The sequence below is a fragment of the Nicotiana tomentosiformis genome, chromosome 4 (assembly GCF_000390325.3).
Source record: "Nicotiana tomentosiformis chromosome 4, ASM39032v3, whole genome shotgun sequence".
In the NCBI taxonomy this organism is placed as follows: domain Eukaryota; kingdom Viridiplantae; phylum Streptophyta; class Magnoliopsida; order Solanales; family Solanaceae; genus Nicotiana; species Nicotiana tomentosiformis.
Window position 1 is genome coordinate 4,636,651 of NC_090815.1, and position 15,503 is coordinate 4,652,153.

General features: G+C 34.1%; 1 protein-coding gene across 1 annotated transcript; it reads right to left on the bottom strand.

Annotated features, from left to right (window-relative positions):
* Positions 1-1,680: 1,680 nt before the first annotated feature.
* On the bottom strand, positions 1,681-10,487 carry LOC104104561 (uncharacterized). Its single transcript, XM_009612691.4, has 10 exons — positions 10,348-10,487; positions 9,972-10,199; positions 9,251-9,455; positions 8,373-8,463; positions 7,950-8,095; positions 4,227-4,470; positions 3,735-3,839; positions 3,338-3,520; positions 3,040-3,241; positions 1,681-2,340 (listed from the first exon to the last, which is right to left on the bottom strand). Exons 2-10 carry the CDS (start codon positions 10,192-10,194, stop codon positions 1,853-1,855), a joined length of 1,887 nt encoding a protein of 628 aa, XP_009610986.1. The 5' UTR covers positions 10,195-10,199; positions 10,348-10,487; the 3' UTR covers positions 1,681-1,852.
* Positions 10,488-15,503: the final 5,016 nt, after the last annotated feature.

A 15,503-nucleotide genomic window follows, 5' to 3' on the forward strand; every position in this document is an offset into this window, starting at 1 on the left:
CGTGCGAATACATGGAATACATCACAACGAAATTTATGTAGAATTGATTTTGTTGAATTAAATTAGGAGTAATACACACTAATTGATATCCTTTCTCCGTTATTAAATAGCTAGACTCCCTTATTTTTAGGCGAATTTCGTTACTGTATTCATGAATACAGTAGCGCGAATATTGTCGCACATCTCGACTCTCATATTTTTTAGGCGAATTCCGCTACAGTATTCATAAATACAATAGCACGAATACAACGAATACAATCACGTAACAACTAAATAGTAGTTATATGAAATAATTATGTATATGATAGTTATAGGAAATTAATAGCCACTAAATAATAATGGTTGTTAAAAATTACTCTTTTTAAATCCTTTTTATGCAATATCAATAGGTCATCAACATAGCATTGATGGGCCCACAAGTTCCATTTATTTGCAATCATACCTCCCCTTTTTAGATTATTTATAGTCATTTCCCTGTGCAAACGTATAAGAGCCTGATTGGATTGGTTTAAAAAAGTAACTTTCCAGCAGAAATAACTTTTAAGCTAAAAAACAATAAGTTAGGATTGCCTAGCTTATTGCTTTTGGCTTGTTTTAAGCAGTTTTAACTTATTTTAAGCACTTTTTAACTTTGTCAAACACTAAAAAAAAATATTAAAAAAACTTAATTGACTAACTTTAAAGCAATTCAAAGACTCTCTAGGTCCTTTTTGATGACTTACAGCCATACCCCTGTGCAAACATATACGTCGCCTGTAGAAGAGGCGACCTACTGTTCAATTATTAGTTTTCTTTCTGTTTTTACATTATCAATAGGTCAGCATATATGGGGCCCACAACTTCCTTTGTTATTATTTACAGTCATACCCTCCTTTATTATTATTTACAGTCATACCCCTGTGCAAACATAGGTCGTGTGTACAAATTATACGTTATAAGATATCCAGTCATAAAGACAGAGAACCTAAAATCTTCAATTCTTGTCCATTTCAGTTTACTTGGTCAGCTTCTTCAGTATTTGATTGTATTATTTAAGAGACAGCATTGAGATGAAATCAAAAATGACATTGTTGTAGGATATGATGATCAAACCTGCGACTTTCATGTCACTTTGAACACCATTCGCCGCTAGGTTACTTCTCTCTATTGCGTAAGGCGTTCAAGATTTACTACATACGTATAAAGTAATATTTGACCTATATACATAGTATAATTTTCCAGTAAGGAGTGTTCAACTGAGCGCCCTTTGGCCACTGTAGCTCCCCCAATTTGATTGTATTGATAACACATTGAGACAACAACAACGACAAATCTAGTAAATTCACACAAGTAGAGTATGAGAGGGTAGTGTATACGCATGCCTTATCTCTACCTTGGGAGGACAGAGATGTTGTCTTCAATAGACCCCGGCTAAAGAGAAGATGAATAGAAACAGTGGCAACAAATAGTAATAACAGTAAGATATTAAGAAAATCGAAACGAAAGATAACAAGCAACAATATATAGTGATAGCAATATACGAATAAGAAGGATACCATACTAGCACTAATGTTACCGTCTGAGAAAGAAAAAGAAAACCGTTCGACTACGTACTAGCCTTCTACCCTAATCTTCGACCTCCACACCCTCCTATTCAGGGTCATGCCCTCAATAAGCTTCAGCAGCTGCGGAGATAACACGTGAGACAAAACAAAAAATTTCATTTCCATGACTCCAATTGTCAAAGTTTCTGACGTTGCCTCTGTTACATATGTAATCTTTGCTAAACTCAAATCATAAAGAGGTAATGTATAGTCTGTGTATGTTATACTTCTTGTCGTGTGTGTGTGTGTGTGTGAAAACTGCTGTTTCATTAGTAGGCCTTGGTTGGTTCTGTGGTCAGTCCAAATCCAAAAGGGAAAAGAGGGTCATAATGTGGATCACCAATATTCATAGGGAGTTGATCAACAGTCTTGAACCAAGTCCTAGCAAGTTTACCAGTGAAACCATAGTCACCAAATAAGACATCAGCTACACCTTGCCCTTCTGTTCCTGGTAACCAAGCTTCAACAAGTGCATCTACTTGAGCTAGGTATGGTTGAATCACGACTGGCCGGCCCGTGAGGAGCACGACCACGCATTTCACCGTGGCACAAACCGTGGTCATGGTGTCCGGACCAGGTGCGGGGATTGTTAAGTTTAGGGTGTCACCAGAGCCTTCCGCGTATGGTGTCTCGCCCACCACGACAATGGCGTAGGAGAAGTTGTTGGACTTGATGAATTCAGCATCTGGATTTTCGTTGAACACAACTTTTGTTTCTGGATCAACTGTATTCTCAATGGCTGAAAGGATTGTAGTACCTAGTCAAAAAAAGTGAGTAATTGGTTAATGTACAATAGAGTTATGGACTTGATTTCTATAACTTTGAAAAATGTGGTTGTGTCAAAATAGGTTAAACAATAGGTCGTAGTCTGACCTGTCCAACTCAAATTCAGACATATAACACTTATGGTTAAAAAAGATTGACATTCCAAGTTTTTCATTCTTTCTTTTTTGGTAGGGGTACCGTGTGACTATAAGTTACGGGTTCGAACTGTCAACCACTGATACTTGTAACAGGGTAGGCTACCTCTATTATAACTCATTAGCGTGCATCCCATTCTCGGACTCTGCATGAAACGCAAATGCTTCGTGCATCGACCTTCTTTAGGCGATTCGGAGCCGATCGCTCGAATTTATAAAGATGCGTGGACATCAACACATGAAAAATTGGAAATCGTACTAAATTCTTATTTTATGGCCGTAAAATGTTAAAACAAGGAACGGTCGACAATGACTATAGTTCATTAGGTTGTTTTTGATGGGCATACAAAAGTTTACGTGATTCGGGGCTGGTCGCCCGAATTTATGAAGATGGCGTAGACATTAGCACAGAAAAATCGAAAATTATGCTGAATTCCTGTTTTATAACCCTAAAATGTCAAATTTGAGAAAACGGTTTGGGAGAGGGTGGGTGTTTGAGCAGACAAGGAAACAACTTGAGGGATAAAGAAATGTACCAACTGTTGTGTTTCCACTAAGTCCTTGCCATGTAATGGTCCAGCCACCACATTGGTAGCCCATATTGTTAGCATGGATTCCTGCAACTAATATACTTGATGCCTTCTTTGGAAGTGGTAAAACTGGTTCATCTGCATTTGCACCATTCTTTAACAAAACAAGTGACCTTCTCACTGCTTCCCTTGCCAATTCCCTATGCTCCTGCAATATTGCAACACAACAAGATGAATTAAGTTATCATTTTTTTCCATTTCATAGTAAATTGTTATTTCGTTTATCTATAAACGTTGAACTCACCGCGCTACCTAGATATTTCACCATACTATAATCAGCTAGAGGGCTCTCGAAAAGTCCCATTTGGAACTTCACTCTAAGAATTCTCTTAACTGCATCGTCGATTCGGCTCATTTGAACAAAGTTGTTCTTCACTAAATAGGTTAGACCATCAATGAACTCTGTAGTGTTGTAAGGCAACATTACCTGCAATATACAACAAGGAAAGAACAAGAATTAGCTCTTTATAGGACATGTAAATTGAGTCGAAAATCATTCTTGAGGTTTTAGAATAGTGTGAAAGTATGAGGCAGATCCAGAATTTAATTGTATATGGTTGATTCGCCCACAATGTGTACGGATTATTAAGAAAAAAGAGGGAAATGACAATGAATTTTGAAATAAATAATTAGCTACTAACCATGTCAATGCCAGCATTGACACCTTCAAGAATGGAATATGTATAGTTTGCATGCCAAGGATAAGTAAGCTTGTCAATTCCTGCCCAGTCTGAAATAACAAACCCCTGAAACAAATTTCATAACATTCACAATATTAGTTTGAAATCCCCGTATCGTTGCATCATATGTTGCTAGAATCCTTCAAAAATATCGTTGCATATCAGATCCTTCAAAGCACCTATATCAGATTCTCCGAATTTTCTGGAGGATCCGACACAAGTATGACAACATCTTTCGAGGATTCGAGCAACATAGGCTACCTCTATTGAGCACTACAATGTTGCTCAGATCCTCCAAAAATATTATCGCACCGAGTCGAATCCTTCAAACTAAATACGTTTTCGGAGGATTTGACGAAAGTGTTACAATATTTTTGAAGGATTCGAGCAAAATAGATGGTATCTATTGAACACAACAAAGCCAAAATTTGAAAAGAGAATTGGGGAATTTACTCTGAAACGAAGTGTGCCTTTAAGAAAACCAGTGACCAATTCTCTATTACCATGCATTCTGACACCATTCCAACTTGAATAAGAAACCATAACAGTAGCCACACCTTTGATTATTGAATTATAGTAACCTGCCATATGTATACTTAGCAAACCATGTCTATCAATTATTGTATTGTTCTCATTTATGCCTTTTACTGTCCCTCCATCACCTACATAATGCTTGGCACAAGCAGCCACCTTTTGCCTGTACAAAAACCAGTAGTGAGTCAACATGACACTATCAGATTTTTCCGACTACACACTTAAACTTTGGAAAAGGTCTATTACCACCTATCTTTGTAATTTCACGAATGGTTAATGAACTTTATCCATTACACAGGAAACGCTACAAAATTATTCACAAAAACAATAAAGTCGTCAAACTTTACCATTATAATAGCCATGTTAAAGTAACTGAACTTTACCGTTATTCAGAATTTTTCAACTACACACCTAAACTTTATAGAAGGCCTATTACCTCAAGTGTTTGTAATTTCTTGTATTGTTAACGAACTTTATCCATTAAACAGGAAAAGTTATAAGATTATCTCTTGTCGCATCAAAGTAATTGAATTTTATTTACTATCACAATAAAGTCATCAAACTTTACTGATATACAGTCACGTTAAATTAACTGAACTTTATCCATTATAACAGTAAAATTATTAGACTTTATCCCTTGTACTACAAATAAACCATCAAAGTGAATGTATATCTATATATAGTGAGTAAATTTTTGTGACTTTAGTGTTTTAATAGTTGAAGTTTAATAACTATAACGTGACAAAATATACTGTCGTGATTTTACTTTTGAAGCATGTAAAGTTTAGCATCTATACGTGAAATTTACCCACATACATATATACATATACAAAATTTTTACTGAAATTTACGGGATATAGTGACCCTCCATTGCAACACATGTCATGTCATAAAAACACTTGAAAAAACACCATACTCACACCACACCCATATGAAGAATTATTATATTTATGTATAAAATTGAAGAATAATGTATTAGGTAGAAACCTTGTGCTTTTGATAAAACACGTCACCAAATTAAATGGTTTAAGCTTGAATATTTAATTACTATTTTTACCTTGTTTTTGTTTTTCTTTGTTGGTTTCTGATTAGGGGTGTTCGTTAGTCGGTACAGTACGGTATTTAGACATTTCGGTTCGGTATTTTCGATATTCGGTTTCTTAAAATGCTATACCAATATCGTACCTAATTTAATTCGGTATGGTTCAATTTTTCTCCTTTCGGTTCGATTTATTCGGTTCGGTAACTTTGGTTTAATCGGTTTGAATACTAACAAGAGCATAGAGTCATAGATTATGCTAGCGTTTGGCCATAGATTTCCAAATTTATTCTGAAAAATCTGATTTGGGTGAAGTTTGGTTTGAAGATGAAAATGTGTTTGGACATCTGTTTTGGGTGAAGTTTAGTTTGGAAAAACATGAAACATGACTTATAACCACAAGTTCTAAAAACTATCACAAATACCCAACAATACCATTATCAATAACATTCGTTATATTATCGCAAACCATAGTCCTGAATATAAATAAATTTGATACAAAATTATCATTTTTATAATGAACTACATGATACACTATCAGATGACCTAGAAGACGAAGCAACATCGTTACAAAATAATAAATGGTGGGCTCTTTTATAAAATACAAAAGTTTGGGGCAATTTTTAAAAAATATAATAGTGATATTTTGGCCCAAAACCAGCTATTGAACTGGTTTTGGGATTTGGAATTTGGCCAAAATGTAGGCAAAATCTATGGCCAAACATGTGTTTGCCAAATAAAATCCAAGTTTATTTCGGCAAAATCTATGGCCAAACGGGTCCTATAATATTCTTAATTAAAGTACTCAAAAGTATAAAACTAAAAATATTTGTTGACAAAAGTTTTGTCCAAAACCAACAAATATCAACCTAGAGAGAGAAAACTGCACATAAAGGAATAAATTTGATCATTAGAAATGTCTTCTTACTTGCTTAGAGTTAATTGATGAACTTGGAGAATAAAGGAAAGTAAAATTTTAGTTTTTTTATATTTATGTTATAACTAATAATATGTATTTTGTGCAATATAATATATATTTCGGTATTTCATTTTAAAATACTAAATATCATATTTTTTAAAAACTTAAACTAAATACCTACCACATACCAAAATATCGAATACCAAATACTAAAAATTTAAATTTCGATTTCGAATTCGATATTTAACAAATTATGCACGGCCATGTTTCTAATAAGTGGAAAGGTGGTACATGTCAGTAGGTCCATTGGCATGCTACAAAATCCCATACGAGAAAGATGCTTTTGTGTCATAATTCAATTCAAATGATAAACCTTTATCCTCAACGGGACCAAAATGAAATACTGTACCTTGTCTTATTTCAATTCTTGTCTTTTCTTATTGGCTTTTTATCATTATCACATGGATCACGAAAATCCTGTATCCTGCCAAATAACTCCAAATCACATGCCAATTTAAAAATCAATTATGCCACTTTTTTCCAACTTCTCTTTACACAAATAAGATCAGATTCACCTTTTTTTTTTGTTTTTTCGACCTAGTATAAATAAATTACATACTAACTATACATCATTATACATAAATTATATATTTATTATATATTCATTAATTATTTTTAATTTAAGTAATGAGATGAACGACTAATTAAATTTATTCTTTTAACAACAATCGCCAAATGAATATATTGTTTTCTTAAAGAAAAGGGTAATTCTTAAATTCCCCCGTCAGCTACTCACATTGTCAGTACATAATTTGAATAAACGAGGAGAGTTGAGTAGACTTACAACTAACGTAAAACTAGTTAATTTATAATAAATCTTCACGGTATAAATATAAAAAAATATGATTAATTAAAATTCATATAGCGAACTTTAACTATTTTGGAACTGAATTGGAGTCGTGGTTTTTGCAAAGAAAAGAGTTATTCTTGCATGTTGCCAAATCCTAAAAATATCAAATCAAAATCTCCACCTATTTCCCCTAAAGAAAAAATAAAGACAAGAAATCCATACAAGTCAAAGAAAAAGCGCGTCTTAGCCATTAATAATATATATGCATGTGAGTTTCAGAATATGATTGAATTCAAGATTATGACTTATGATAATCCATGTGAGTTAGGCCAAAATATCTTTCTGAAATAAACATCATGATTTATAAACTCAATAACTTTTTTTTCTGTTGCTAAAGTAAACTCAATAATTAAATAGTACACACTACATGACCAAAAGTGAACTAGTTCTTTTTGTGTGATTCGTAATGACATATAATTTCAACATTAAACAAAGATAGATCAAGAACTAGAGTCGGAGTCATGATTTAAAACTTATGAGTTCAGTATTTTAATTTTTTTCAATTAATGGGTTCTAAATTAATGATTTGTGCATCATTCAATAATTTTTTTAGACAAATATGGGGATTGGATAAAAGTTACTGGATTCAGCCGAACCCGTATCCAAAGGGATCACTCCGCCATGTTAAGAACCTATAGAATAGCTAGTCAATAGTCTAAAAAATATTTAACTTAATTCCATGCACTTACGACATGTTAAATTGAACTAATAATATAAAAGTTTCAATATACTATTAGTGGATATAAATTAAATCCAAAAGGGAAAAATACTTACTTGTTAGCAACAAAAGGGACTCCTAATCTACCATTAGAAGGAACATCTCCTTGTAAACCAGGAACCATCTCACTCATTGCCCTAACAATGTTTGGATCTTCACTATAGCTCTCATAACATCTACCCCATCTTGGATCTCTGCAAATCTGATAAAAATTTAAATTAATATATAAAAAGATTTACGTTATATACACTGATAATATAATACTTGAAGTCTCTGTGTGACTTATAGGTCACGAGTTCAAGCCGTGAAATCGGCCATTGATATTTGAATCAGTATAGGTTGCCAACAGTACACCCCCTTGGAGTGCGGTCCTTTCCCGAACCTTGCGTGAAAGCAGGATGATTCGTGCATTGGGCTGCCTATTTTACTGATTATTAAAAATCTACTTACAATATTTTATAAGTGAGTGTAAATATTACCGCGAGACAAGGTGCAAAAACATAAGGAATTCCAGTTGCTCTAGCTTCTAGTGCAGTTGCAGCTCCAATCTTCTTGATCAATTGAGGATCCCTATTAACCAAAAAAAAGTATATCCAAGATTGAAAAACTCAACAAAAGCAATCAAAAAAGTGATGAACTTTCCCAAGAAAGGTTAATCCAAACTCCAAAGGTAGCTTAATTACAAACATAAAAAAAACTGACATAAAGTATATTGTCATTATGGAATTTCTCCACCCCTACTTAGAGGTGTCCGGATAAAAAAGTATTTCGGTGCATAATGTATCCCACGTTCACATAGGATTCGGGGAAGGACTCCACCCCAAGGGATATGATGTAGACAATCTAACCTAATATAAATATTAATGATTGCTTCCACGGCTCGAACCTGCGACATAAAGGTCACACGGAGACAACTTTACTATTACTCCAAAACTCCCCTTCTAAAGATTTCGGGACAACAACAACAATAACAACAACAACCCAGTATAATCCCACTAGTGGTGTCTGGGGAGGGTAGTGTGTACGCAGACCTTACCTCTACCCTGGGGTAGAGAGGTTGTTTCCAAATGACCCTCGGCATCCTTCCCTCCAAGAACTCCCCACCTTGCTCTTGGGGTGACTCGAACTCATAACCTCTTGGTTGGAAGTGGAGGGTGCTTACCATCAGAGCAACCCACCTTGTCCTCACCTAAAGGTTTCGGGACAGAGCCGTAAAAAAGAGAAGTTCTTGGTAGGGAGCGCACGCTCTCCCTTTAATGGGCCCTACACAGCGCATAATTTGAATTAGTCGGACTAACGAATACCAAACACGAGATGGTTAAAAAAAAGTGACATGAAGTATATTATCTCAAGTTACCTGGTTACTCCAAGACCAACATTGTGAGGAAAAATGGTAGCTTTATAAACATTATTGTTGCCATGAACAGCATCAATCCCATAAATCATAGGTATCCCAAGACGAGTTGATAATGAGCCCTTTTGAAAACCATTTATCATATCAATCCAATTTTCTGCTGATGCTTCTTTTTTAGGCACACTTCCTCCTCCACTCAATACACTCCCTGCTCATAAAAAATTACCAACAAATCAAATTAAGTTCACACATATACAACAACTCACACAACAAAATGTTAGAAAAATTTAACACTTATGTGCATTGCGGCGGATTCAGGATTTATAATCCGCACTGAATTTTAAAATAAAGGCAGCTTGGTGCACGAAACATCCGGCATTCACGCAGGGTTCGGGGAAAGACCGTACCCCAAGGGAGTGTCATGTAGGCAGCCTACCCTAATGTTAGTGTTCGTAGCTGATTCCACGAGTCGAACCAGTGATCTATAGATCACTCGAAAGCAACTTTACCGTTGCTCCCAGGCTCCTCTTCAAAAAAAAAAAAAAAAAAAGCAGCCCGGAATAAGCAGTGAATTATGTTCTTTATATAGTCACTAACGAAACCACATTGACATATACTGTGTATACAAGTGAACTTACTAGACAAAAAGTTTGAAATATGGGCACGTACAATGTCATATTCAGAATTTAAAGTTAGTGGATTCGACTAAACCAGTCGCATTTACCTATGTAATACTTCTTCATGGCGTCAGGAGTTGCAACTGTACGATCAATTTGTATCATTTGGCCAATTTTTTCTTCTAAAGTCATTCTGCTCATTAAATCCTTGATTCTTCTGCCTAATGGCTTGTTTGGATCTTTGTATGTCATATACTCTGCTTTTGCTAATATCATCCAACAAAAGAGCACTAGAATTCTCATAAAAAATCCCATTTTTATCCTCTGCATTTCTCCTTCAAGAAAACATTTTAAAAAAAAATTGATGAAAATTCAGATATATATATAGAACTAAAAAACAGAGCAAAACTCTCTGTTTTCTTGGTATATTTTTAGCAGAAAAATGACAAAATATGGAAATATGGAAGAAAAAAGAGAGCTTACTGAAATTATTATGAAGATTGAAGCCTCCAGAGCTTACTTGCTTTTTTCTTCTGGTTGATTTTTTGAAGATAGAATTTTTTTTTGGACTGTTTAATAGAATGGAAGGCTTAAGGAGAAAAGCATGGGTAGGGGGCTACTTTTATAGGAGTCAGCTATTGCTTTTTTTTTCTTTTTTTTTCTTGAGCAAGTTATATATTTGGTTGGTAGGTCAAAAATAAGACAAAAGTGAGTTGATGTACTGGTGAGCATCCTTCACTTTCAATCAACGGGTTGTGAGTTCGAGTCACCCCAGGAGCAAGGTGAGTAGTTCTTGGAGGGAGGGAGTCGAGTCTCTATCGGAAACAACCTCTCTACTCGGGGTAAGAGTAAGGTCTGCGTGCACACTACCCTCCTCATACCCCACTAGTGAATTATACTGAACTTGGGGTACTTGGGGGCGTAACACTCACAGAACTAAGCCTCATACATGAGCCCCAAGGCGTTTTGCAAGTGTCTCGCCCAGGGACGAGCCCCTGGCGAGTCCCAAAAATACATTTTAAAACAATGATATATATATTAACACTTGTTGACTTCTTCGTGGGTTGACTCCCTTAGTGACAATTTCGGCTCTGTTATTATTAAAGCTCATTAAAGGTGAAAGTGATCCCTAATACATTTTTTTTCATTGTAAAAACTCGAACTTAAAACTTTTAATTTGAGGTAAAGAATCATATCAATTCCACCACTGATAGTTTTTTAGAGTTGGCTTCACTTATTCTATTTTGTTTTTTCTAATTTCTTTTCTCGGTAATTAATCGTTGTCCCTTTTTCACTGCTGTACTATTCTGATGTTGTTCGTTCCTAGTCCAGAGGAGAGGGAATATTACTATTTTAAAGTACAAAAAATGACAATGAAATGACTACAAAGTTTTAAAACTTTTCGTCTCTATACTTTTTACTTTTCTATTTGTTCTATGGGTTTTGTCATTTTCGGCTACCTAACTATTGGGGTAAGTAGGTAACTTTAAAAAAAGAAAAGGAAATAGAAATAAAAGTATTCAAAATTTTAAAAATAAATTATTACGATAAATAGTTTGAATTCAGTGAACTTTAATTTTTATCAGTTTTCCGATTGAGCTATTATTTTCTTCTATATTAATTAGGCAAAAAAAAAAAAAAGGGCAAATCACATGATATTTCACTGGTGTAGGCCAATGTATATTGTGTATATATAATTTTTTTCTCGATATCTTCAATTGTATAGCATCGTTATTTTGATTTTTGTCTACATAAATGAAAACAAAGAGTTAGGCAAGTTGTCTAATTAAATATATATAATATAATAAAGCAACCAAAAAAAATGAATACTCATTCTAGACAACATATAACCAAACAACGAAATGCATGTGACGATGGCTGTCATGACAATTGTTCACGACAATTAATTGATTCTTACTTTGAATTTGACCTTGTTACTAGCTCTACTTATAGGTACAATTAATGTTTTCACCTTTTTATATTTTTATAAATTTTCTAGATTTTCTTTTTTATAATAATGATGTTCGATCCAACTTATGATACCTCAATTATTTCCTGAAAGATAAGATTTACGCCATTCACGGAAAGATAAAAAGAGTACATTCTGAAGCCAAATGCTCTTGGACGGGCAATTGAATAATGGGATAAATACGTTCTTTTTCTTCCTTTAGAACAAATGTAGTTGAAGCAATGTGAACCTCGTGATTTGATATAATTGGCATGCATAATTCTCTTTTTCTCTTTTTTTTTTTTGTAAGCAATTTTCGCTCATCAAGTTCTTATTGCCTTAGAACATCACAATGGAGAATTTTGCGATTTGATATAAATGTTCCTTAAGATGAATTGATCGTTCGATATTGGAATATAGAAAATCTCAAAAATATCTAAAATACGTGGTGTTCTCTTATGCTTTTTGTATGAAATAAGGCATAAGTAGACAATTGCCAAGACAAGCTTGACCTATTAAATGTTATGTTATTTTTCGATAATGATAATGTACGGTCCAACTTATTAGGTCAATTCATGAGTAAGTAAATGGACCAAATAAGAAATCATAGAATTATTTGGTCCCAAGAGTTTTTGGCCTAGAACTTGCACTAGCTATGCTTTTGTTGTTGGTCCCCTACCCACCCTCCACAACTTTGATCAATCAAATTTTGGTTTGAACATTATAGCAACCAAATATCTATGATTATCCATATTGTTTGTTCGAAGTAAATTTTTACATTTTTAAAAAAATAGTAGAAACTTGTCATATTAATTAGATACAATATGGTTAAAGTTTTCTATATATTTTCACTAAAAATCATATTTCTATTATACATTGTGCAATGTCAACTGTAAATAGTTGTGTCGCCCTTGACGCAGGCTCCTAGGGCTGTGTATGGATCGGATCGGATTTTGGCACATTTCGGATCGGATTTTCGGATTCTAGAAAATGCAATCCGAATCCGATCCGAATTAATATCGGATTGGATCGGATTTTAAAGTTTGGATCGGATCGGATTTTCGGATCGGATTATTATGCCTCAAAGTTGCAAACTCATATGTATATTTTCTTTGTAAAAGAGGCAGTACAGTAAGAAAAATTAATGTTTATACAATTATGAGAGTACTAGGGCGCCAATAGAGCTAAATCCATCAATTGTAAAGATAATAACTTGGAAGAAAATGTAAAGGAAGTACTAATTATCCGAATTAAAGTTTAGAATTTATACATGCCCTAATAATTTTCGGATTTCGGATCGTATTAAAATTATACCAATCTGAATCCGATCCGAAATCCAAAATTTTAATAAATACAATCCGAAATCCGAAATTGAAAGGATCGGTTCGGATTTCGGATATCCGATCCAAATAAACAGCCCTAGCAGGGAGGCCTAACAAGGGTGAGTTAAAGAAAAGGACAGACAAGTTTCTAGGTTGACAAGTTTCCTAAAAAGGGGCGCACACGTGACCCTTTTGGCGAATTCCGCATCCAAATAAAGAAAAGAAAGAGAATAGTTTTATAAGGCATATCACAAGTTAACATGGTCACGTTTTTGAACTCGATAACAACGTAAGCCAAGATATAAACCCGTAAGATCTATTAGACCAAGGGACAATACATGCTATGAGTTTCGGCCGTGACAATAGTACAACATATCGTTGGAACTAACAATAATTTGTTAATGCTATACTTAATTTGTTTCTCCAATAATGTTGTTGCCTCACAAAATTTTAACATAAAATGCACAAAAAAGAAATTAAAAAATAAACAATAAAAGAGGGAGAAAAAAAAAACACGTGGGGTTAAAACTTTGATACGAGCAATCACTTCGGGCAATGGAGTAAAGCTCAAACAACAAGGAACTTTTTGGTACATTCTCATATCACTCAAAATTTTAGGAGAATATTGGATATTTTATTGATCTCAATTTATTAACTTTTCCGAGTAGAATTGTTCTGTGTATATTAATTTCTTTAAATGCAAATCGTGATCATGTGATCGGCACATGTGCCCAATTTTTTAGTACAAAGAACAATATAAAAACGGAAAGAGCAATATATTAGTGAAGCAAAAAGAAAAAGGCTTTGAGTTTTCGTGAGAGAATATGGTGAACAAGAAATCAGATTTTCCCTAATGTGAGGATCCAAGATCTCATAGTCATCAATTATGTAATTAATTCCCCATCTATACTATCTTTTAAAAAATTCAGTTTTTTGAATTTAATCCTTATTCTGGGAGAGGGAGGTAAAGTACCTAAATAGCCCTTAGGGGTCGTTTGGTACATGGGACAAAAATAATAATTCTGGAAAAAAGTTTTGAATTAACTTTATCCCATATTTCGTTTGGGGTATTAGATAGTTCCGGAATAATTTTTACACTAAAATGGTAGGATTAGTTATCCCACGGGGCCATGGGATATCCCACCATTGTACCCAACAACCCCTTAAAGTGTTTATTCACTGCTTGCTCTATAGGCAAAGCTTTAAGTTTAACAAGTATTGCCCCTTGCTTTCCCCATGGGCAACACTTAACTTTTGACCTTGAAATTCTTCCATATGCAAACGGTGGTTAAAAGTTAAAGACCACCCAAAAAAGTAAAAAAATGCACAAATATGAGACTTTTTTGGGGTGATCTTTAATGATTGACCTCCACTTGCCCGTGTGTAGAATTTTAAGGTCAAAAGTTAAAAGTGTAACTCATGAACAAGTGAGGAGCAACACTTGTTAAACTTAAACTTTTGCCCATGTGGCAACCGAAAAAATAATTTTAGAAAAATTACGCGACACATCAAATATTTACACTGTATTTATCATTCGTAGCTACACTTTCACCAATTACTATTCGTAGCTATATTTGAATTTTATAGCAAAATCACGAAATACGAAATTAAATATTTTGAAGTGAAACAAGAGTGCAACGAGCTCTCATAGCTCAGTTGGTTAGAGCGCCTACCTACCTAGCGAAGGTCTTGAGTTCGAATTTCAACAAGAACATTTTATTTTCCTGTATTTCGCCTTAGTTGTATTCGTTGCGATAACAAATACAGTCGATACAGTTTGTATCCTTTGTATATACCCTTGTATACAGTTGGTACACGTTTTATCCTTTGTATACACCCTTGTATTTCGCCTTGGTTACAATTGATACATATTGTATTCGTTGCACGAATGAATACAATTGCGCGAACGAATGCAGTTTATACAGGTTGTATTTGTTGTGCGGATGAATACAATTGACACATGTTGTATTCGTTGTGCGTTTGAATACAAGTGATACAAGTTAGTAATAATTAAATAGTCGCTACAAATGGTAATTAAGCAAATTGTCGTTATTAGGCTCTAAACTATAGTGGTTTATGAAAAAGAAAATTTTACCCCCTATAGCAAACTATTACACCCTATTTATTATAAACCAAAACTATTTTAAAATATTATTATCTATAGCTACCTTTTATATTTTATAGCAAGATAGGTATTTATTGTATACATTACCGTTGAGACGTGAAATATGTTATTTGTGTTTTTTCTCTCTCTTTCTTTCAGTTAACACACATCAAGATTATTCTTCTTTCTCTCTCCACGATCTCTCTCTCACAACAAGATTGTAGGAACAAATTTCTCAGAATTGATTCTCAACATTTTTGCTCCG

Excerpts from the sequence above, each read along its gene's own strand:
- LOC104104561 (XM_009612691.4), bottom strand. The coding sequence starts at position 10,194 with ATGCAGAGGATAAAAATGGGATTTTTTATGAGAATTCTAGTGCTCTTT. Across the intron at positions 9,456-9,971 it reads CATGAAGAAGTATTACATAG|GGAGTGTATTGAGTGGAGGA; the intron begins GTAAATGCGACT and ends TTTTATGAGCAG. Across the intron at positions 2,341-3,039 it reads TAGTGGAAACACAACAGTTG|GTACTACAATCCTTTCAGCC; the intron begins GTACATTTCTTT and ends TTTTTTGACTAG.